Below are 22,082 nucleotides of genomic sequence, written 5' to 3'. Positions count from 1 at the left end.
AAAGATGTGTGGAAATGACGACAACCGCACAAGCCCCCGTGTACGTGCCTGGAAGGCGTGTTTGAGCGGTGTCAGGTGTGTTTCCCTGCTGCTGTAGTCGGCCAGCATGATCTACAACATGACCCAAATAAACCAGCGTGTTAGGAGACAGCGTGTGCACGATTTTCTGTGTCTCTTTTTCAAATGCGCTCCGGCTATCATGCAGACTTACACGGCCGATTGAGGCCCTGCAGGAGGTTTCTGGAGGCGGGGGGTTCGGTTTGACCCCTTTGGGCCGCCCCATTCGGTTACAGCGGGAGGTTTGATGTGTTAGTGTGTGTTTCGTCGGGTGGGGGTCAGCGCTGAAAGCTCCTTTGTTTGCTGTCCACAGAGCTGGAGCCTGGCACCGACAGATAAGAGCGCCTCACCTCCAACACACGTCCTACCCCCCCCCAGCCAGGTTTCATTATGCAAACACACAGCTCAAGTCCTGTGTTAGTTGAGTGTGCAGCTAAGCTGGTACACATGTGTGTGTGTGTGTGTGTTTGTGCGTAGACAGTCCCCTCTCCTGGATTAAAGACCTTTTAATCCTGCGCGATCCTCATCAGCTCTGAAGTGTGTGCTGCAACTTGTTGGTGGAGGAGTCTGTGCTCCTCGTCGTGGCTGAGGGACTTCTGGTCCTCTCTCATGAGCCCCGCTAAGAGACCTGAGCCGGGCTTTCTGTGATGGATGCACCTCTCAGTTGTAGTTTGGATCAGCAACTTTTAATTGGGTCTCTGCTTTCTTCTCTGCCGCCTAATCTGCTCTCAGGGCCAAGAAGACATACGTGCACCGTTTAAAAGTAGTGCCTTTCGCCTAATTAATTGTGCTTGACTTCCAGAGAATGTCCGTGTTTGACCCCGGAGTGACTCGGCGGTGTTGCTTATGAAGGCCGACCTCCACCAAAGACACTCTTAGTCGACTAAACATGAAACGACTTTGTCAATTTATGCACAGATTTAAGTCGCTCCACAAAGAACCATCAAAAACCACCACTTTCAACTATGTGCTCCTACATCTTATGGCAACTGAAGACTTACCCAGAGTATAATTTGCTCAGATATCTGACAGGGTAACAAACGTTAGCGGTCAGAGGATCTTACCAGTGAAAACTTTTATTTTTTAAACCAAAAGTAAACAGCGAGATAATGTTACTATTAAATCCCCGGATTTCTTAAATATGTAGGCGGTTTCGAATGGGCCTTTCCTACCCGTTATCAAACGCAGGACCTTGATTCATTTCTGTGATGACATGCACTGTTTACTGCACGTGAACTGGTCCACATCCCCAGACCCCCCCATCGTGTACCCTCACTTAACAAAGATTGTCTCTCGCCCCTCACAGGGAGCTCAGCGATGAACAAGCTACGGCAGAGCTTCCGCCGGAAGAAAGACGTCTACGTGCCGGAGTCGAGTCGGCCGCACCAGTGGCAGACGGACGAGGAGGCCGTGCGCAGCGGCAAATGTAGCTTTGGCGTCAAGGTGACTCTCCCTCCCACGTGAACACGCCTGCATTCCGAAGCTCACAGACACGCAAGCTCTCAGCGACACACACACACACACACACACGGAGTCCACTGCCGACCTTATTGCGGCGCGCTCGCACCTGTGAGAAACATTCTGCTCCACCAAGGACGCTGCTGGTGATTAATCACGAGCACTCAGACTGAGCGCAAACCTTTATCGAGGGTTTCTGCAGGAGCCTTCCAAGCCGGTGGGACGTGAGCACAGACGATGGACATCTGGCCTCCAAGAACAACTTAAAACCGTGAAGTCAACCGTACAGAATTAGAGAAAATATAGCCGACAAATAACAAAAGTCAGGGGCAATATCTCGACTGCCGAGGCGATGCGGTGTCTTCCCACGCGCCGTACGGGTCCTCTGGGCTGTGCTGCAAATGGGTGACGAGTTTTTGCAGTGTTTTGGCAACACAAGCTTCCAGCTTCCACTAGCAAACAGAAGTGAGATGGTACACTTCCTCTTATTAGCAGGGGATGAAATGCGCCATAAAGGGGATTTGAAAACCACAAAGTGTAGAAAGGGAAAGTTCTGCCCCGAAAATACCAGCCCATCAGCATGACATCAACGTGTGCAGGCCAAGGTGTCGACCGGGCCCGCGTGTTTGCTGTGTACCGGTTTCTCTGAGCATGAAACCAGAATCGAGAATAGGGAAAGCGGAGGCAGGCAGAAGTGACGTGAAGAGAGGCACGGTGATGTGGAAACGGGTGCAGGAAGCGCGTTGCTTCATGGTCTCACCTCAGCCAGCGTGAAACGCCCTAGATTCAACATCTCCTATAGGCTGCATTCCAAATGTCCCTTGGCCACACGCACACAGACACACACCTTCCCTCCCCCGCCTGCTTCACATAAATTGTCTCCCCCCCGCTTTACTCAAAGCTAGGTTTGTTTTCGCACACTTCTTTTAGATGTACCGAGCCACGTCTTCTCACATTTCGTTTGTGTCTGGCATTTGTCTGAAGTACTGCCGATTTCTTTTCAATTTCTTAAAGAAAGAAAAGACCAAAGGCTGTTTAACTGTAACAACCAAACACTATTCAAGCAGCATGTCACGGGGTCTACTCCAGAGGTCTTCTCATAAGCAGTCAGTCAAATTCGCATCAGCCGCTTTGGTCCACGATCTCTGGTCGCCATGCCTTCCTGTAGACACTCACACTTCCCCACCAGCTGTTTTTTGTTTATTCTTTCCGGTGCAACCTACCATGCTACCCGCCACACTCCCGCTCCTGTCTCCGGCTCTAGGTGCCTCCAGAGGAGTGTGGGTGGGAATAGCAGCAGTGAAATGATCACTGACTGGGGCACAAAAGAGCAGCCGATAGAGGGGAGGAGAGGAGCTGCATGGGGGGCGGAGGGGAGGAGAGGTTGTATCAAAGTGGTTAAGACGAGGCCAAATGAGCCTTTAATGCAGCGGCTCGTGTCGCACCCCCACCACATAGCCCCCCCCTGACAAGCATTGTAAAACGCACAATCCTCCACTGATTGCCATTTTTGTTTTCGGGTGCATGTTTTCGCTTACGTGGGTTGTTTTCCTGCTGAAATTGCAGTGACAGACAATTATTCCTGATTCAAGGTGATTGTCAAAGGCATCAAAATGTTGATTTGCTGTATTTGTATGGAAATGTCGGCCTTATGGGGCCGCTGAAGCCCGGGGATGGATGCGAGATCAGATTAAATTGCTTATGTGTGTTGCCTACTAACTACAACGCGGAAGGAGATGAATTTATTTGTGCTCGGTGCGTTTAAAATGATATAGGCTCATTCATATGGAAATTAAGTTGTGTTTTCGGTTTGGGCCGAGGGACACATGGGATGGGAGTTTGTAAAGCTGCACACAGCATGGACTTTTTGTTGAATATGACACCATTTTCTCACTGAAGCAGATTTATGGCCAATACCCTGAATACGTTTCCTGGATCCCATTTGGACAACGTCCAGCGTTTTTACACCAACAAAGCCAACTCCAGTTAATTAATATTGATGTGTGAGAAGTGCCCCGTTCTACAAATCTCCCAAGATGTGAACACAACACAGAGCGGACCTTTTTTTGCTGTCCTCTTGACCCTTGTCCTCCTTATCGTTGGCCGCTCGGAATGTTTACAAAGCGGGAATTTCGGTGCTTTGCGGTTCCGTTCGTGTTGTTACCTCTGCTGGCCCCCTGCGGCTGGAAAACCATCCCCAAGAGCAGGGGAATAGAAATAGAACAGCTCATGTCTCTCCACATCAAACACAATAACACAAACATCATGATGTACACACTGGATCTAATCCCAGCCCACTGTTGGATTAGAGCTAATCCCACTGTGGGCCCACAAACAAACCGGTGTTTCAGAACCAAATCCCCCTGCACATGTACGACAAACCGCTCGGGAGACACTCATATTTGTTTGCAAAAGTTGCGTCTGTGTGCACGTGTGAGTGAGATGCTACGCCGAGCGTCTGCTGTGACACTCGCCTCTCACCGATCAACCATTAGCGACGCTGCCTCCGCGCATCGGTATTGTGTGGCGTGGGCTAACACAACGCGCCGACACTGTGACTCGCAGCTGTGGCGTCACGCTCTCAAAATAGCAGGGCCGGAGGGCGGGAGGGTGACAGGCGTGGGTCAGCGTCACTTTGTGTGTGTGTGTGTGTGTGTGTGTGTGTGTGTGTGTGTGTGTGTGTGTGTGTGTGTGTGTGCGCGTGCGGAAAGGGTAAGGACTTCCTCTGCGGCCCCGAACGCACAATGGCTACTGGGGCGGTCAGGGTTGTGACTCTGGTTTGACACACAGCAGGGTGTGATGGGAGGGAGGAAGGAGGAGGCCGCAGCCGCCATTTCCGTTCATTCAGTTAGAAGTCCTTCACGTCCGTCTCAATGTCCCTCCCGGCGTCTGACGTGTCCTGATGCGTCTTTTCTCATTGTTAATTTGATTCTGGGTGGCTTTCACAATTACATGTCATTATTTATGCAGCAATACACACAGTACGTATGGAGAAGTCATCTGATGTCAAACCTCCAGCACACTAAAGGACAAGTTGTTGTCCCTTTGTGTCCTTGAGGATGACCCTGTCACATTGAAGTTGTTCTTAAAACAAGCTGTAAATACTGAATATGGCTGTGTAAACATCCATATACTGTACATTTCTTGGCATTGTTTATACAGTACACGTGGACTACTTACAGAAGCACTTGGCTTTCTGTTGTGTTGCTGGTCATTGGTCTGACCTTTGTGGTGTTGGTCATCATACGAGGACGTGATCGTAGAATCACAAACTTGTTGTTAGAGTTACTCGCCCATTTGTATTTTTCAGGGAAGTGCTAAGTGTTTTTTCTCCAGGGACAACATTAGAGCTGAGCTAGGGAGCGGTTGAACTGCTATTCACCATAATATAGTAATTAATTAGTTGTATAAATCTACCAGGGGATATCAGACAGTCTTGACTCATTTAAATAGTTTAATAATGATTCACTCAGTGGCTCTCTTTGTGTCTCTCTGCCCTGCAGTACCTGGGACACGTGGAGGTGGAAGAGTCCCGAGGCATGCACATCTGCGAGGATGCAGTGAAGCGGCTCAAGACGGTAAGTTTCACTAGGGAAGCCCTCCATACTTCCAGGAACGAGGCAGCTAAATCCCAGACATCCTCCCTTTTATTTCCCTTGTCATTTTTTCCTCCTGTCGTAGTTTCCTTCACGGTGCTTCCACCGACATCCTACTGACTCCTTCTAACATTCCCTTTATTCCTCAGCAGCCCTCATCCATATGTCACCAAGCGGTTTGATTGTCTTCATGGCTGTTTTTTCCTGCCTAGTTTACCCCAGTGTGGCTGATTGTTGTGAGGGTCTCCACCCATCGTGACCCCCCCACAATGCGTCTCCCCTCCTCTCTCCGCGTCCGTCTCAGCCGGGGGAGATAGACCGGCCTGTGCTTCCTGCTGCCGGAGATTCCGGTTGAGTTGTGCAAGAAAGAACAAATTCCAGTTCGAGGAGCGAGGGTGTGTGTGTGGGGGGGGTGGGTGGGTGGGGGTGGAGCAATCGCTTTCCACAGTTGCCAAGACTCCGCCCATGTCTTAAACTCCTGTGAGTAAATCCAGCTCGTCATATCTGAGTCTACTGTGTCAATTTGAATTCGGTGCCAACAAGGATTTCATCGCTGCTGCTGGAATCGTCTGCTTTCGGTTTCAGTTGAAATGAGCCGGAGGAGGAGAATGAATTAAAACCGTGTTGCTTGTGTTAGCGATACCTATATTCTCCCACAGTGCTTGGATTTACACATTGCACATATGTACCCACAAAAACATAGTATAAGTACTCTGCAGTAGCAGACGGACGCACTGTATACACGCAAACATGCTACTGAAGAGAATACACACATACAAAGGTCTATTGAACATGCGCACACACACACACACACACTGGTGCTTGATGAGGTCACAACGTGTACACACAGCCTCGGGCTGGGAGCTCTTATTGAGTTACAGTCATTTAAACCGGACAAACAAAATAGAGCCAACTCAAAAGTGGAGGCGGGTGCTTCCGCCTTCTGACCTGACCTGACCGGCCCTCGTGATGTTCCCCCCTCTGGTCTCCCCTGGTGGTAAAGAAGTGTGTGAGAAAAGGAAACTATTTCACACTCTGCAGTCCAAATATGATAACCGCCGAGGGGGTCCAGCGCGGCCCGCCGGATGACTTTGCTATGGTGAGAATTATAGAAAGACATGAATTGCATTACTATAAAAGTAACTGCTATTCCTAAAGTCCACTGGGGGTTCCACTGTGAGTGAGCGCATGCGTTAGACCAGGTCGTTCACCAACGCAGTGCCGCTAGATCACCAAGAAAATGAATCTTTACCATTTTTTAAAAGTATAGCGGGGAGCCACGCCGCCTGAAATGACGTAGCTCACGAAGATGATTCAAGTGACAAAATGAGGTCTGGCTCGGGGGTTCTCTGCTCATGATTCAAATCATGGATGTTTTTCGGGGAGGGCTCGCCGGTGGCCTTGAAGCCATTTGCGGTTTCAGTAAATAAACATCTCTTTATTTATACACATCCGTACCCTCAGAGCAGAACACAGTGGGACTCCAGCGAGGCCTCGATAGATCCCAGTTCATCCTCACTGACTCTTCAAAAAGCGAACCGTCGCTAGGCAACAACAATAATTCCTACCGGTTGAGAGGCTGTCAGTTAATATAGCTCAGCAGTAAACTCTATTTCCAGAAGGTAATAACTAAGTTGGTCAGGAACCAGGCCCTCGCCTATAGGCCATTAATGTCTGTTGAGGTCTGGTAGCAGAAGCACGTTGTTTGTTTGTTGTTTTGGAAAGAGATGAAGATGGAGGAGGAACAAAATAGAAGTGTGCGTGCGTCAATTGTTTTCCCAGCGGCCTTTGGAAGAGTAATGAGAGTTTTCTCACAGCTCCGCTACCCATGACTCAGATGGGAGGATGGAGGCGGCTGGAGGAGGAGTCTGCACTGCAGCAGCCACCATCAACCTCGAAATCCGCCCTTTTGCGTTGTCATCATGACGTCACTTCCTGGTGCTGTTCACTGACAGCCACGGTGCATTCTGTGTTTCTGGTGTTGCTCAGGCGCTCATAGTGACCTGGAGTATTTGTGTAGACTGGGTGGAGCTGTAAGAATTCCTCCCAGAAGCCTCAAGGTCACACGTAGGGAGCTGCAGGGTGACTTCAGGACTCGACGGATGCCTAATATGGAAGTTGTCGTTGAGCTGATTTCTTTGATTACATTTGGATTTGGGATTTTTTTTAAGACAATACACAAGACAGACGCTCTGTTCTTGTTCACGTTACTATCACTTTTGAAGTGGAAGCCCAAGCCGCAGAAGTAAACGTCTGATGTTAAGCTACAAACAAACTACGCTTCTGTCACATGACCTGACGTCACTACCGCTGAGCTAAAGGCTGACCAGTTCTAGGGATGAAGTCTCATTGAGCCATTTCCTACCTTCCTTTTTAGATAGATCTAGTAGATAGATCTACTCTATTGAGCCTGGGTTAACCACAAATCTCATTTCATGCCACCAACCAACAATCTATTTAAATTAAACAGAAACATTGACTTTGAGACGAGGGAACTGGTCTCTGCACATTGTTCTGGTGGTTGTTGCACATTGTTCTGTTGGTTGTTGCACATTGTGCTGGTGGTTGTTGCACATTATGCTAGTGGTTGTTGCACATTGTTCTGTTGGTTGTTGCACATTGTGCTAGTGGTTGTTGCACATTGTTCTGTTGGTTGTTGCACATTGTGCTAGTGGTTGTTGCACATTGTTCTGTTGGTTGTTGCACATTGTGCTAGTGGTTGTTGCACATTGTTCTGTTGGTTGTTGCACATTGGTCTGTTGGTTGTTGCACATTGTGCTAGTGGTTGTTGCACATTGTGCTAGTGGTTGTTGCACATTGTTCTGTTGGTTGTTGCACATTGGTCTGTTGGTTGTTGCACATTGGTCTGTTGGTTGTTGCACATTGGTCTGTTGGTTGTTGCACATTGTGCTAGTGGTTGTTGCACATTGTGCTAGTGGTTGTTGCACATTGTTCAGTTGGTTGTTGCACATTGTTCTGTTGGTTGTTGCACATTGTTCTGTTGGTTGTTGCACATTGTGCTAGTGGTTGTTGCACATTGTTCTGTTGGTTGTTGCACATTGTGCTAGTGGTTGTTGCACATTGTGCTAGTGGTTGTTGCACATTGTTCTGTTGGTTGTTGCACATTGTTCTGTTGGTTGTTGCACATTGTGCTAGTGGTTGTTGCACATTGTGCTAGTGGTTGTTGCACATTGTGCTAGTGGTTGTTGCACATTGTTCTGTTGGTTGTTGCACATTGTTCTGTTGGTTGTTGCACATTGTTCTGTTGGTTGTTGCACATTGTTCTGTTGGTTGTTGCACATTGTGCTAGTGGTTGTTGCACATTGTTCTGTTGGTTGTTGCACATTGTGCTGGTGGTTGTTGCACAGCGTGCGCGTAGTTATCGCTGCTTTTGAGGGCACAAATGACTGTTGTATTCAGTAGCTTTTGCTCAAGGTTAAGTATGTTCATACATCTAGATGATCAGAGGTTATTGTGGTTGCCTTCAAACTTTCCTGCTTCAGTTGGTTCCGTTGTGCCTCGTTGGCGAACCTTTGATCTTTTTCAAACTCTGCTGTTCTTTCTGCCCCAAAAGCTTTTGAGCCTTCTGTAGTCCCCCCCCCCCTCCTCCACCCAGCCAGCTCACATGATATCTAATATTGTGTTACCTTTTTGTTGTTCGTATTATACATATTTATTTTTTGTCTTTTAAAGCAGGTTTTTAGTGAGGTGTCGCAGAGAATGCCCCCCCCCCCTCCCATGCACTTCCCTCCCATTCTAACTATTGAAACCCTGTAGAGACTTTTCTCCACTAACCATAGCGCACTCACGCTAGCTGTGCCGGCTCTTCCACCATCTGCATGTCTCTCTCACTCACTCACTCACTCACTCACTCACTAGCAGGCACTTATCTCCTTCCTAATGAATGTCCAGCGCTGGCTAACACGTTAAATCATGCATTAACATGCCGCTCCAAGTGCTGTCTCTGCCATGCCTGTGTAACAGGAGTAGAGTGGCACTCCCTTTCACAGTTATTGGGGGGGGGGGTTAAGGCCGGTTCTGGTTGGTTGTAGTTTCTTTATGTGGTCACAGCGGTCTGAACTTGAACCCTGAGTCTGGCTGACCGGCAAATAGTCACAGGGACGACTCAGGGGTCAAAGGGCCGTCTGAAGGAGTCTGCTTGGGTCTGTTGAATAATAACCGCAGAACCAGAGGGCGACGAATGAAATGTGATTTTAGGATTATCTCCGCCACACACACACACACACCTGGAGGTCTGCCATCTTTATCTCCGTCCAGACACATTGGAGTGATGTCTCCGCTTTGGGATTGTCATGGCCTCACCGGGTTTGTTGCTGTTTATTTACATCATAAAAGAACAGAGGGGGGGGGGTCTCTTCCTGTCGGGGGGGGTTTACAGGCGTCAGTTCTAACAGTTATAATCATCCCAACAATAACGAGCACAGTGCCACCCATCTAAACACCCGTCGCTATGGGATGATGTGACGCTCTCCCCTCCATTGCCTCACTCACTCACTCATAACCCTTCACCTCCACTAAAAACAAAACAACCCTAAAATACAACAAGTGGGCTCCAGAGCATTTTGAGACTTCCTAGTCAACATTTTCATGCCATGTTCATCCCCCCGTTCTCACCCCCCCCCCCCCCCCCCCCCCTTTTTTTTTTTTTTTACCACATCCCATTCCAGGACAGGAAATTCTTCAAGGGATTCTTTGCAAAAGTAAGTTATTGCGTTGTGTGTGAAAGTGTGTGAGCGCCATTCTCATTTTCACCTAACACCCTTTGATCAAGTCTGGTAAGAAACACATCGAAGATTTTGGGGGTGGGGGGCTTTTTGGAGAGAGACGGGCACAATGCATGTGTCTTTGAGCAGGTGGGGTGGTTCAGGCTGGGGTGGGGCACTTTTGTGTGTGTGTGTGTGTGTGTGTGTGTGCCTTCTCTCTATTCAGCTTTCTTCCATGAACCAAGAAGGGAACAATGAACAGTTTGTGTGAATGGACGTTCACTATTTGTGCGCACACAAATGTCTTCTTGTTTTAACCAAACGCCAATTCTCAAAACCAACCTTCTCGTTCCTCTTTTTAAAAATGTGGGCACTCAGAAAAACACTTGATCTCTTTTTTCTACCTGGTGCTTTCTCTTTATTTACAGGTGTGTGTGTGTGTGTGTTGACTGAGGATGTGGTCGCAGGGAATGAATGGCACAGAGGCAGCGCACAGGGAGAACATCCCTCTACAGGTCTTCTTGTTTCTCACGCGTCCGTGTCCCCGCTGTGCTCTGTTTGCAGGCTGGGAAGAAGCCAGTGCGCGCTGTGCTGTGGGTGTCAGCGGACGGCCTGCGCGTCGTCGACGACAAAACCAAGGTAACGGACCGTCACAGGACTTGATTGAAAGGACAGAGCTTGAACAATAGCTGGTTTAATGAGCCTCAGAAAGCTCACAGGGCTTTAGTAGCTTTGTAGGTGGACGCCGCTGATAATGAGCGGTGGAGCTTCTGGTCTAGTAAACCCAAAGACTCCGTCTTTGTGAACATGTACTGCACCTGCAGGAGTAGATGATACTACTCTAGTGGAGGAAGCAGTGCAAGGTTACATTGACACCTGCTGGAAGGCTCTGGTACTAAATCAACGCCTCTGCAGCCTCTGATGTTTCACGTTTTGAAATTGAAACATTAAGTTAATTTAGCGAACAAAGCCGGGCTTTGTAATAATGTTAAAACTATGAAGGTTGTTCTATTTAAAATAACCAGTCTCTTAGTTTGTATATTTACTTCTGTCCATTATTGAAATGAAAGTTTTACTGTGAAGAAAAATTACTCAAATTTCAGAAACAATTTCCAATCGGTCTTAAATAAGAAATATAAACATTGAATGTTAAATCACCAAGCGAGTGGAAACCAAGTGTCTCCACTGTATTCCCCTGTTTCGTGTTATTTTATTATATTATTTTAGTTGCCTTTATGCCCTCACAGGTCAAGGATCCGCCCCTGAAAGAAAGGGTCGTTGTTGTGGTTTGGTTTGCAGACCAGTGCTTCCGGAGCTTTATTAGTAATTTCATTCAGGCGCTCTTCACATTGAAGAGCCGTTCACAATGAAATCATTCCGCCCACATTTGAAATCGTCTGCATTGAGTGCCACTTCACTCTGACCATAGTTGTCGAACCCGTAGTGATGAAGTGTACATGTTTTGCAGGACCTGATCCTGGACCAGACGATAGAGAAGGTGTCGTTCTGCGCTCCGGACCGGAACTTCGAGAGGGCGTTCTCTTACATCTGCAGAGACGGCACCACGCGGCGCTGGATCTGCCACTGTTTCATGGCCGTGAAAGACTCAGTAAGAAGTCCTCTAATAATCACCCCCCTCTGCCTGTGGTCTTCTCTGTGTCAGTTAAATGATGCACTTTTCATTGGTGTACATTGTGTTTTCAATAAGCAGTTTTTTTTCTGCATGGTGTCTCTCAGGGAGAGCGCCTCAGCCACGCTGTGGGCTGCGCCTTCGCCGCCTGTCTGGAGCGGAAACAGAAACGGGAGAAGGAGTGTGGGGTCACGGCCACCTTCGACGCCAACAGGACCACCTTCACCCGCGAGGGTTCGTTCCGCGTGACCACAGCGACGGAGGCGGCGGAGCGGGAGGAAGTCATGAGGCAGCTACAGGACGCTAAAAAAGGTCTGTAGGCGCAGCGGCTCTTTATTTGACCCGACATCCGGCAGCTGTCGTCGCTTCACGCTTGCCCTCCTCCGACAGCAGAGACGGGCGTGAAGGTCACCGGTAACTCGGCCACCGGCGTGACGAACCCCTCGGTGCACCCGGCGGGAGGCTCCCCGTCCCCCTCGTCCTCGCCGCCCCCCTCCATGGCCTCCCTGGGGCCCCAGGTGATACCGCGCAGACACGCTCCGGCCGAGGCTCTGGCCAGGCAGGGCTCCTTCCGAGGCTTCCCGGTCCTCAGCCAGACGACTTCTCCCTTCAAGCGGCAGATGTCGCTGCGCATGAACGAGCTGCCCTCCACCATGCAGCGCAAGTCCGACTTCCCCATGAAGAACACGGGTGAGTCCTGCTCCGTCGTCCTCGGCTTCCTTGTTGTCCGTACGACAACAACGAAAACCGATTACATGAAGCGACTGTGACGCCTCGTCTCTGGTGTTTGCCCTCCAGTCGCTGAGGTGGAAGGAGAGAGCGACAGCATCAGCTCGCTGTGCACTCAGATCACCTCGGCCTTCAGCGGACCCCCGGACCCTTTCTCCTCAGCGCCGATGCCTAAACCCGCCTCGTCACCCCAGTCTCCTGTGGCACCAGGTACAGTTCTGAGACGTGGTTATCTGACACGTGTGACTTTTTCTCTGCATCGCGATCAACTCCATTCGTCAACGTCATTCAACTGGATTCTAAATGCAACAAATTGCACACTGCGGCTGCTCTTCTGTCAAGTATCATGTCCAATTGTTCAGGATGAATCAGAAATCCTGCAGGATTATACAAAGATTATTCAAACCTTTCTCACAACGAACTAGAGTTCTGCACTTCAGTCAAAACCACACTGAGGGGTTGAGGAGGAATACGCTGGTTGTTTGCTGCCAATAGCCCCCCAAAACACATCCACCGTGGCCCAACACTCCCCAGTTTGGTATTTTGACATTCACCCCTGCATGTCCTGTAGGAGAGACTTCCAGTACAGATTGTTTTGCTTGTTGCTTTAAGTTTGCCGTTTTGCACATTTCTCCCATAACTACATACGTAGCGTTTATTTCACACTGCACGGTAATGCCAACACACAAGCTTGCTCGTACTAGCGTCTGTCTCCTATCTGCTGTAGTGAACGGTGCATCTCCTGCCTTCTCTGCTGCTGCTGCTGCTAACCCCCCAGTTCTGCCCCCCGCTCTGCCTGCTCGAGACACTAACCCCTGGACTAAAACTCCAGCAGGAGTCCCGCCCTCAGCACAGCCAGGTAAGCAGCACATCAGAGAAGCCAAATCCAGATGTTTGCATGTCACAAACGAGGGATGGCGGACACGCACCTTTTGAGTTGAAGGTCCTCTTATCCTTGCAGCATGTTTTTGAAGATAGGTACACAAAGCCACCACGGCAAGTGCGTGTCCCTTAATTGTAAATGTACAGTTTTACATGTTGGGCAATAAATAATAGATATGTTTAAATAAGACTCTACAGATCCGCCTGATTTCATCATATTCAGCCTCTCGGCAAGAAGCGCTAAGCTACGCTAACTGGCTGCAGCTGGATATCTAACCAATGAATTCGTCACAAGCCAAAGGGCATATTTCTCTTCCCATGTTGTTTTCTTTAAACTTCATCAATATTTCTTTTGACTTTGATGTGGAATCGCTCACTGTTTTCTTTCTTGTGCCAACAGGAAGTAACTGGTCATCTCCTACTCCGGTGATAGTGGTCCCCCCCGCGTCCTCCCCGTCCATGTCCTCCCACAGACGCACGCCGTCAGAAGCAGACCGGTGGTTAGAAGAAGTCACCAAGTCGGTCCGAGGGCCGCCGGCCAACCCCATCATGGCCGCAGCCCCGCTACCCGCCCACTTCGCTGCCCCTGTGGTGATGCCCGTGGTGCCCGTTGTCTCCCTCACCCCGCCGCCCTTCATGTCCCCTCTGCCCTCTGCCGTGCCCATGTTGCCCCCCCGCCAGCCCGCCTTCCACGCTCAGGCCCCGGTCTCCTACCCGATGGCCAACGGGCTGCCGTTCCCTCAGCCCAGCGTGCCCGTGGTGGGCATCACTCCTTCCCAAATGGTGGCCAACGTGTTCGGCTCAGCCACGCAGCCGCCGCCGCCGTTCCCCGTCCCGGCCTCCGTGACCCCCCAGCACGACCCCAAGGCCGTCTGCCACGTCAGCCCGTTCATCAAGCCCCCGCCGTCCATCGCGGCGGCCCCCGCACCCTTCCAGCCGTCCAACGGCAGCGCGACCTTCAACGGGGGGGACAACTGGGCCGCTCGGTCGCAACTCGCTCCGTCCTCCCCTTTCACCCAGCCCCCCCCAGAGCCGCCACAAGACGCCTTCGAGGCCCAATGGGTGGCCCTGGAGGGCCGCTCGCGCCAGCGCACCACGCCCTCCCCCACGAATCCCTTCTCCACGGAGCTGCACAAGACCTTTGAGATCCAGCTGTGAAGACTGTGTCTGAGATTAGAAAGTACTGGACAATAGGCAGGTCATTTTAGTCGGGCGGTGGGACGAGCTCATCGGGACCGAAAACAAGTGGGAGACGGAGGAGAGCAGCGGGGAGCGGAACTCCTCCCCCGCCGTTACCCAGGGTGCAGCTCACCAGGCACTCATTAACATTGTTCTGTTTTGTTTGTGCTGCGCAGCACAAGCTCGCCGCTACCCAGGTGGAACATCTGTACCACATCCAACCCACCCTGTGAGACCCCCCCCTCCCCCCTCCCCTCCTCACCTACACAGCCCACATTTGCTCGCTCAGGCTCCCAGTCGACAGGACGAGACGCCCTCACATGGTTGAGGAACTGCAGCACTGAGAGAACTCAGCTTCCAGATGAGAAGTTCCCAGTCCGAAGAATAGAGTGAGACGATGCCAAAATCTTTATTTTTATGCATTAAGTATATTTTAAATAGCTTTGGAATCTTAACAGATGAGTTGTAAGTAATCGTGCCAAAGGCACAGGCTAGCTACAATGAGACAAGTTTATGTTTGTGTATACAAGAAATGGCCGTATATATTATACATAAATATATATATCTATAAAGAATCTATACTGTACACACAGCTCACAGCAGTGCTAATTTTTTATGTGATGTAAAGAGATTGTGTGAAGGGACAGCTGCTTTTACCTTTGTGTTTGTTTTATTTTTTGAAGAAAAATCTCTTTATTGCTGTCTGTTGCATCCTGTGATTGGATGCGAAGCATCTCACTGTAAATATGGTATCATTGCAGCAACAATCAATGTGGACCTAGCGATGGTGGTGGTACCCAACTGGTTGCCTCTCTTACCTGTGCTCAGTTTTAATAGATTATAGTACCCATCAGTACTTATCGATTGACTTCTTCTGTCTTTGTCGTCATCCTTTTTTTTTTTGTGTGTGTGGTAATGATCTTGTTTTTTTATTTAACACGGTAGGATTTAATCTCCTGTCTCTCCACCTCTTATATTATTTTTTTAAGCAGTAGTATTTCTTAATTTTTATTTTGCACAAGAACTCAAGTAGATGATTTGACCTCACAGGTGACGTTGAACAGAGTCAGTCAGCCGAGGTGCTGCGGCGGCTCAGAAGCGCCTGAGCTCAGCGACCTGCGTTGTGGTTCTGACTGTCAGCAGGAAACTACAGGGAGATGATTTTCATCTCTCACTCTGTCTGATTTCGCTCTGTCATGTTTTTGTTTTTAAATCAATCCTGTGAATATGATCTATTATCGGATCTATTTTTCCATTTGTAATTATTTCATTACTTTATTCCACTTCTTTGGAGAAATATTGAAGCTAAAAGATTGAATAAATTGATGGTGATAAAGGACAAAGTGGTTTGTTTTCTTGAGTAAATGCTGGCATGTTTTTTTTAAATGTTTAACATGCAGTGGAATCCATTAACACTGTTAACGAAACTAGCACTAGTTTAGTTAGACAATTAAGTGATTACCACAAACTATTTTTAGATCTGCAATATTTTATTGTTTATTGCACTTAATACACTATTGGATCGATAATCAGTCAGTGAAATTATTCATAATAAAGGAAATAGTTATTTGCAGCCCTTGTACATTTATATGAACAAATAGCAGGTTCCAGACTACTGAGTGAACTGTTGCTTATGGTTATTTCGAGTAATACAATTAATGATGCGTTTCAATATTAATATTCAATTGGACCAGTCCCAGACAATGCGAGTGGGACACGACATAAGTCCCCGGGGGGACAAACGTCCTCTCGTTGGAAGCGGATTCCTGTTGCTGTCGTTCCGTCCGGCCGGCAGGGGGCGCCGGCGGGAGAGCCGCGTCCTTATAAGCGCGTCCGGGAAGACGCGTGTTTGTTCAGTAAAAACGAAGCAAGGGTAAATGTACGCGAACACGGCGGGCGCATTGGTTAAAAGAAACCCACGGGTAAGAGCTCGCGGTGCGCGTCTTGGTGCTCTGGCGTGTTGTTCTGCTGCCATTCTGCGCACGCACGCGAGGCTAATCGAGCCGCGGAGCTAACCGGCTAGCCGCTGTGGCTAACCAGGCTAACGGGGGTGTAACTTTCAGCAGAAAATGGAAGGAAGGGTGAAGTTGATGATGCACAGCCTTGTCTTGAAGCCGTATCTCCCCCTGAGGGGAAAACGTTACCCGGTGTAGATTATGACGCAGCCAGCGGTCGGCGCTAGCAGAATTTCGGGATGCTACCGCTAGCTTTGAACCTGCCGGCTCCGCTGCATGACAGCTTGCTCTGTGCGTGTGTGTGTGTGCGTGTGTTTGTGTGTGTTGTAGAGGGAACTTGGTCTCCATGTCTCCAATTTAACGGGCCCCTCTTTAAATATGTTTGCCTTGAAATCGCTGTAGACCGCATCGGCGAAACGACTAATACGTTCAAGTCAGCTAACGAAGTAGCCAACTTGACCTTTGACCTGCGTAGCACTGCCGGTCGTGCGTCTGCTTGCTTTGCTTATCGATTAAGTTGATGGCGGTTTTATATACGAGATTGTTGAAATTAAGTCTTATAACATGATGTTGGGAATGAAAAAGGACATGACTGAACTCTGCAGCATGCCATAGGCTTAGCTTTAGAATGGAAAATAAGAAGAAATATAATAATAATAATGATAATGATAATAATATTATTATTATTATTATATCCTAAATATAAATGATTAACTCATTTCTTCAGTTTAATCATGAACCTATTTACTGCATGAGCTGATGTCTGATTTATAATTTGGACTCAAATTACGTTCCCATCTTCAAACATGAACACATAAATGAATGAATCCCTTCTTCAGTTGAACAATGTTTTGATAGTATGACATCAAACTTTTTGCTTCCAGCTGATTGGTTTCAGCCTTCAGTTATTTCTGGATCCTACTGTTTACTGATATTCATCAATACGTTTTAAACGTTCTATTTTGCTTCAAATCTTGATGCGTATTTGAGTCGAAATATTACATATGACTTTAAGAAAACGTCACTGCAGATTTTCTTTTTGTCTGACTGATTGTGTAGATGAAAAATAAAACTACATTTCTAAATGGAGGAAACGTGTTGTTCCAGAGAGATGCAGTGACTGTCCAGATAACAGAGCCAGGTTTACGGGGGATCCCACTGACGCAGGAAAGGTATAAAACCACTCGCCTTCATGTCAACACTGTTTTCGACAGGCAGATTCAGCCACTTACGTTTTTTTTGGGGGGGGGGCTGTTGGGGATTCTAGATTTGCACTTTTCTGCCAGCCGAGGACCACTTCAAACCGACATGTCTCATCGAGGAACTTTAACCGCTGTCATAACGACGGTGCTGGGAGCGACCTTAGGCGGGCTGCTGGTCTGGCGAGTTTACCGAACGAAGCGGAAGAGGCTGCCTCCCGTCCAGGAGGCGGGCGATCTTCTGCGGGCGCCGTGTCCTGTGGAAAAGGACTCCGCGGCTGAGGAGCATCAAACCGACCAACCAACACATCCTCTTCCGGAGGAGGAGTTCCAGGCAGCAGAGTGTCCGACCACGCAGCAGCAGCAGCAGCAGCCGCCTCCTGCGCCGGTGCCGTCTTCTGAGGAGCTGCTCGCTGTGACACCGGTGACTGTGAGCTCTGAGGAGGAATGGCAGCGGCTGTGGCCGCTGATGCAGAAGGAGCTGTCGGTCTTCCCTGTGCTGGGGCTCGACTGCGAATGGGTAAAGGCCACCGGCGTAAGAAATACCTTTTGCATGTTTTTAGATACGATGAGGGAAAGTCCACCCTGAACGATTCGGCGTCGTTTAATATAGTGCACTTTTTCAGATGTATGCGAAACACAATCCCGCAGATGTTCACAAATAATGAAGCCGTTTTGAGTGAATGCCGATCGCTTAGTGACAAAAAATGAATGAATTCTTAATTAAATAATAAGCTGTCGCTCCTCCACTGAGGCTCTGTGGGCTGCGAAAAGGAAACGATAAGCAACTCCTGAAATGCATTTAAGATCAAATCCTCCAGTGCGCCCATCAGCCGGGTGGAGTCTTCCTGTCACATTTGGTCGTGCTGCTGGTCTCCGCCTGACGCCCCGGCTGCCGCTTCCTCTTGCAGGTGTCCGTGAAAGGCCGAGCCTCCGCCGTCTCCTTGCTGCAGATGGCCACGTACTCGGGTCTGTGCGTCCTGGTGAGGCTGCTGGCGTTTCGCAGCGCCCAGCAGCCGTTCCCCCTCAGCCTGATGGAGGTCCTGCGAGACCCGCACGTCCTGAAGGTCGGCGTCGGCTGTTATGAAGACGGCAAGCGCCTGACGCGAGACTACGGCCTGTCGCTGACCTGCACGGTGGACCTGCGCTACCTTGCCTTGAGACAAAGGTACAGTCTGTTTACTGCCGTTTCCTACATTTGTAGAAGGCAGAAGACTTCAGATAAAAGAAATCCGACTTAGTACTGCACATGATACAGTGACAATAATACAATAAAAATGTGATATTGCACAGTGAACATCTCTAAACCCGTTTTCAGGCAAGCTGTAGTGAACAACGGCCTCAGTCTGAAGTCTCTGGCTGAAGATCTGCTCAACGTGTCACTGGATAAATCCTTGGAGCTGCGCTGCAGCGACTGGGAGGCGGATCAGCTGACGCTGAAGCAGGTGGCCATTTACTCCATCACTGTCCACATCTGCTTTCGAGAATACACCCCTCCGGCCCCCTCCCCACACCAGCCCATCTCCCCCTCATCCAACCGTTTCCCTCTCACCTGACGACTTTAGATGAATTACGCTGCCAGAGACGCCCAGGTCTCCATCGCGCTCTTCCTCCACCTCCTCGGCCTCGACGCGCCCGGCGGCGGCGGCGGCTCTTACTCAGAGTTGGCCGCCCGCTGCCAGGGCCTGGTGGACGCTCCCTTCAGGAGCCGAGGGGACGGCGAGGACAGGCCGCCCGACGGGGAGAGGCGACGCAGGACCAGGAAGCCGGCAGCTTTTGAAAGCCCGGAGTCTGGAGATCAACAAGTCCCAGACCCTCGAAAGCACAAGAGGAAACCGCTGGGAGTGGGCTATTCGGCCAGGTGGGGGGGGGCGGCGGCGGTGGCGAAGGAATGAAATGTGCCATTTTACATTTGTGTGTTCCTTTGGTCTGTGGTTCTGCAACGTCTCTCCCTCTGCGTTACAGGAAGTCTCCTCTCTACGATAACTGCTTCCTGCACGCTCCCGACGGCCAGCCGCTGTGCACCTGCGACAAGAAGAAAGCCAAATGGTACCTAGATAAAGGAATAGGAGGTACACTGGATAACTCCCAACGCGTCAACATCACTGCACATCGTCAGAACATCTCGCTGCTCGACGCTAGAACATCTTAGAGTCTCCCTCGCTAGGCCAGCTCGCTGTAGCGCCACACTTAGCTCGCCATCTTTTTCTGCGTTCGGCCGTGTGAAGATGTGATGGACTTAATCTCTCCGTTTGTGCCCTGCACCCTCCCCCCCCCCCCCCCCCCCCCCCTCCAGTGCTCCAGAGCGAAGACCCCTTTGTGGTGAGGCTGCTGTTTGAGCCGTCGGGACGTCCCGACTCCCAGCAGGACTACTATCTCACGGCCAAGGAGAACCTGTGCGTGGTCTGTGGCAAAGCGGATTCCTACATCAGGTCGTTCCCCTTTGACCTCAATGAGCCGATTTCATTCTGCTGCCTTTTTGTTCATTGATAGAAAAGCAGCAAATCTTCACATTCCAGTCCTTTTTTTATTTTTATTTTTATATAAATCTCTTGTGAGACGGTATATATCAAACGGCCCGTTAGCCCGTGTTACATTTACTTAAACGGAGTTGATTAATAATTAATTACGTGCTGGCTATTAATTATTACATCTATTAATCGAAACCCGTCGCTCCCACAGGAAGAACATCGTGCCCCACGAGTACCGACGGCACTTTCCCACCGAGATGAAGGACCACAACTCCCACGACATCCTGCTGCTCTGCACCAGCTGCCACGCCGCCTCCAACGTGCACGACGGCTTCCTGAAGCAGCGCCTGGCCGAGGAGTTCGCCGCCCCGCAGGGCTGCGAGGAGGGGGTCCGCCCGCTGGAGGACTCTGACCGCCGGCGGGTGCGCTCGGCGGCGCGCGCTCTGCTCACCGCCGGGGAGGCGCTGCCGGAGCTGCGGCGGGACGAGCTGCAGGCTCTGATCAGGAGCTTCCTGGGGGAGGAGCGGGAGCTGACGGAGGCGTCGCTGCAGCAGGCCGCCGCTCTGGAGACGAGGTGAGCTTGTTTTCCTGCAGCGTTTCTAATTCCCGAATTTCAAAACATACGATTTGAAGCTGCAATAGAAAGTTTATGTTGGCGTCGCTCGCTGGTCCTGTACGATACTCGGCCCCTCGATTGAATCTTAAGAGACTTATTTGTCAATATCACTAATTCATGTAAATCCATAAAATGCCACATTTGGGACACAGCTTCACATCTGCTCATTAATTCCACAGCTGTAACGTAGTTTGATCAAAGCGTCGGGTAGCGACATGGGCCCAGCTAGTCGGCACGCAGCCTTTCTTAGTGCGTCCCCCTCTAACCTCCCCCCCCCCTCTGCTCTGAAGGATCTTCAACGAGGCGTACGTGCCTCACGGCCTGAAGGTGGTGCGGACCTGCGCCGAGCAGGGCCTGCGGGGCCTGATGGACCTGGAGCGCCGCTGGAGGCAGCACTTCCTCACCGCCATGCGGCCCCGACACCTCCCCCCCCTCTGGTCCCCGGACCACAACCACAGCAAGTTCCTCCGCAAGTACGGAGAGGACCTGCCAATCAAGCTCAACTGACTGACCGCGAGTCTTCTGTCGTGAACTAATAATCTGACGGCGTTGCCAGCATGCGAAAGTGTGTGTGTGTGTGTGTGGTGTGTGTGTGTGTGCGCGAGTGTGTGAATCAGTCCACACGTTCTGTGTTGGACGCTGGAAGCCGTTTCACTCTTTACTTCTGGTGCCGGTGTGAAGCCGCTAGGTCGCCACCTGGATCCTGAAGAACTTCAAGCAGAGGCTCCACTAGTGGGGGAAACACTCGACATAATGTGATTGCATATGAACACTTTTTTTATCATGAAAAATGTATAATTATTTATGAAAGGTAAAAAATAATTGAATTTAAGAAATGATTTTTAGAGGAAGCTGCAGCCTGCTCTTAATCCCCCCCTCCTTACCCCCCTCCCCTCCCACCCCTTTGTGCAGGTTTGCAGCTGTCGGTCTGAGAATAGAAGCGTTGCCTTGCAGAGAGGTTCATCCTAACGGGACCTTAAATGTTCTGCCCCCCCGCTGTTTTTTGTTTTTTCCGGTCTGTCGTCTGTTTTAAGTCGATAGAGGAAAGTAGAAGCACCTGGGGGCGTAAACGTGTCCCATCTCTCGTTGAGACGTTGGCCGTCTTGGTTCATCATTTCAAACTCGTGGTGTTTACGCGGTGCTGCCGGTCCTCCCCGAGGGAGGGAGGGAGGGGGGGGACATCTTCCTGGCTCGTGTTTTAATGTGCCTCTTAATCCCCCGAACCCGACCGGAGCCCCGACCGGAGCCCCGCGCAGCGCCGCGTCTGCACTTTACAGCCGTTCTGCCGCCATGACGTCGATTCTACACACTCCACAAAATGCACAGTGAAAGAAAAGAGGCCGACTCTTGATGCGATTTAGAAAATGACCCAAAAAGCCCTTTTTTTTTTTTTTTTTTCTTTTGTGAGGCCGGTGCCTCGTTTCTCGCGCGATGGTTCTTCACACAGCAGCTGCTTGGTCTCTTCTCCCTGAAGCTGTTCTGTTTTCCTAAATGGTGAATGATGCAAAAATTAAAAAAAAAAATCATGTTTATTAATCTTCTGTGACTTGTTGTTTTTCAAAATAAGTTTAAAAAAAAACACAACC

The 22,082-nt window shown here is 49.9% G+C and overlaps 2 protein-coding genes across 14 annotated transcripts in view; both read left to right on the top strand.

Annotated features, from left to right (window-relative positions):
- The window catches only part of numb (NUMB endocytic adaptor protein), a 30,468-nt gene extending 14,870 nt beyond the window's left edge, over positions 1-15,598 (top strand). For 2 of the 12 annotated variants that reach the window (XM_040199727.2, XM_040199728.2), the window contains exons 2-11: positions 1,364-1,500; positions 5,019-5,093; positions 9,800-9,832; positions 10,400-10,474; positions 11,304-11,444; positions 11,573-11,777; positions 11,856-12,155; positions 12,264-12,404; positions 12,922-13,053; positions 13,477-15,598. In XM_040199727.2, the coding sequence (XP_040055661.2) occupies positions 1,375-1,500; positions 5,019-5,093; positions 9,800-9,832; positions 10,400-10,474; positions 11,304-11,444; positions 11,573-11,777; positions 11,856-12,155; positions 12,264-12,404; positions 12,922-13,053; positions 13,477-14,234 (1,986 nt within the window). In that variant the 5' untranslated portion in view covers positions 1,364-1,374 and the 3' untranslated portion in view covers positions 14,235-15,598. The remainder of the gene's footprint in view (positions 1-1,363; positions 1,501-5,018; positions 5,094-9,799; positions 9,833-10,399; positions 10,475-11,303; positions 11,445-11,572; positions 11,778-11,855; positions 12,156-12,263; positions 12,405-12,921; positions 13,054-13,476) is intronic. The other 10 variants (XM_040199730.2, XM_078089370.1, XM_040199732.2 and 7 more) reach the window with 7 other exon arrangements.
- Positions 15,599-15,969: 371 nt separating this feature from the next.
- Positions 15,970-22,032, top strand: exd2 (exonuclease 3'-5' domain containing 2). 2 transcript variants are annotated; one of them, XM_040199900.2, is made up of 10 exons: positions 15,970-16,177; positions 17,318-17,382; positions 17,478-17,929; positions 18,321-18,577; positions 18,728-18,854; positions 18,975-19,270; positions 19,375-19,481; positions 19,706-19,841; positions 20,092-20,454; positions 20,787-22,032. In XM_040199900.2, exons 3-10 carry the CDS (start codon positions 17,519-17,521, stop codon positions 21,001-21,003), a joined length of 1,914 nt encoding a protein of 637 aa, XP_040055834.2. In that variant the 5' UTR covers positions 15,970-16,177; positions 17,318-17,382; positions 17,478-17,518; the 3' UTR covers positions 21,004-22,032. The 2 variants fall into 2 exon arrangements, with proteins under 2 accessions (XP_040055834.2, XP_040055832.2); XM_040199898.2 differs by having other exon boundaries at positions 15,971-16,177; positions 17,478-17,944.
- The last annotated feature ends 50 nt before the right edge of the window (positions 22,033-22,082 follow it).

Source organism: Gasterosteus aculeatus, chromosome 15 (genome assembly GCF_964276395.1).
Source record: "Gasterosteus aculeatus chromosome 15, fGasAcu3.hap1.1, whole genome shotgun sequence".
In the NCBI taxonomy this organism is placed as follows: Eukaryota; Metazoa; Chordata; class Actinopteri; order Perciformes; family Gasterosteidae; genus Gasterosteus; species Gasterosteus aculeatus.
Note: the sequence above shows the minus strand (reverse complement) of the source record. Positions and strands in the feature narration are given on the sequence as shown.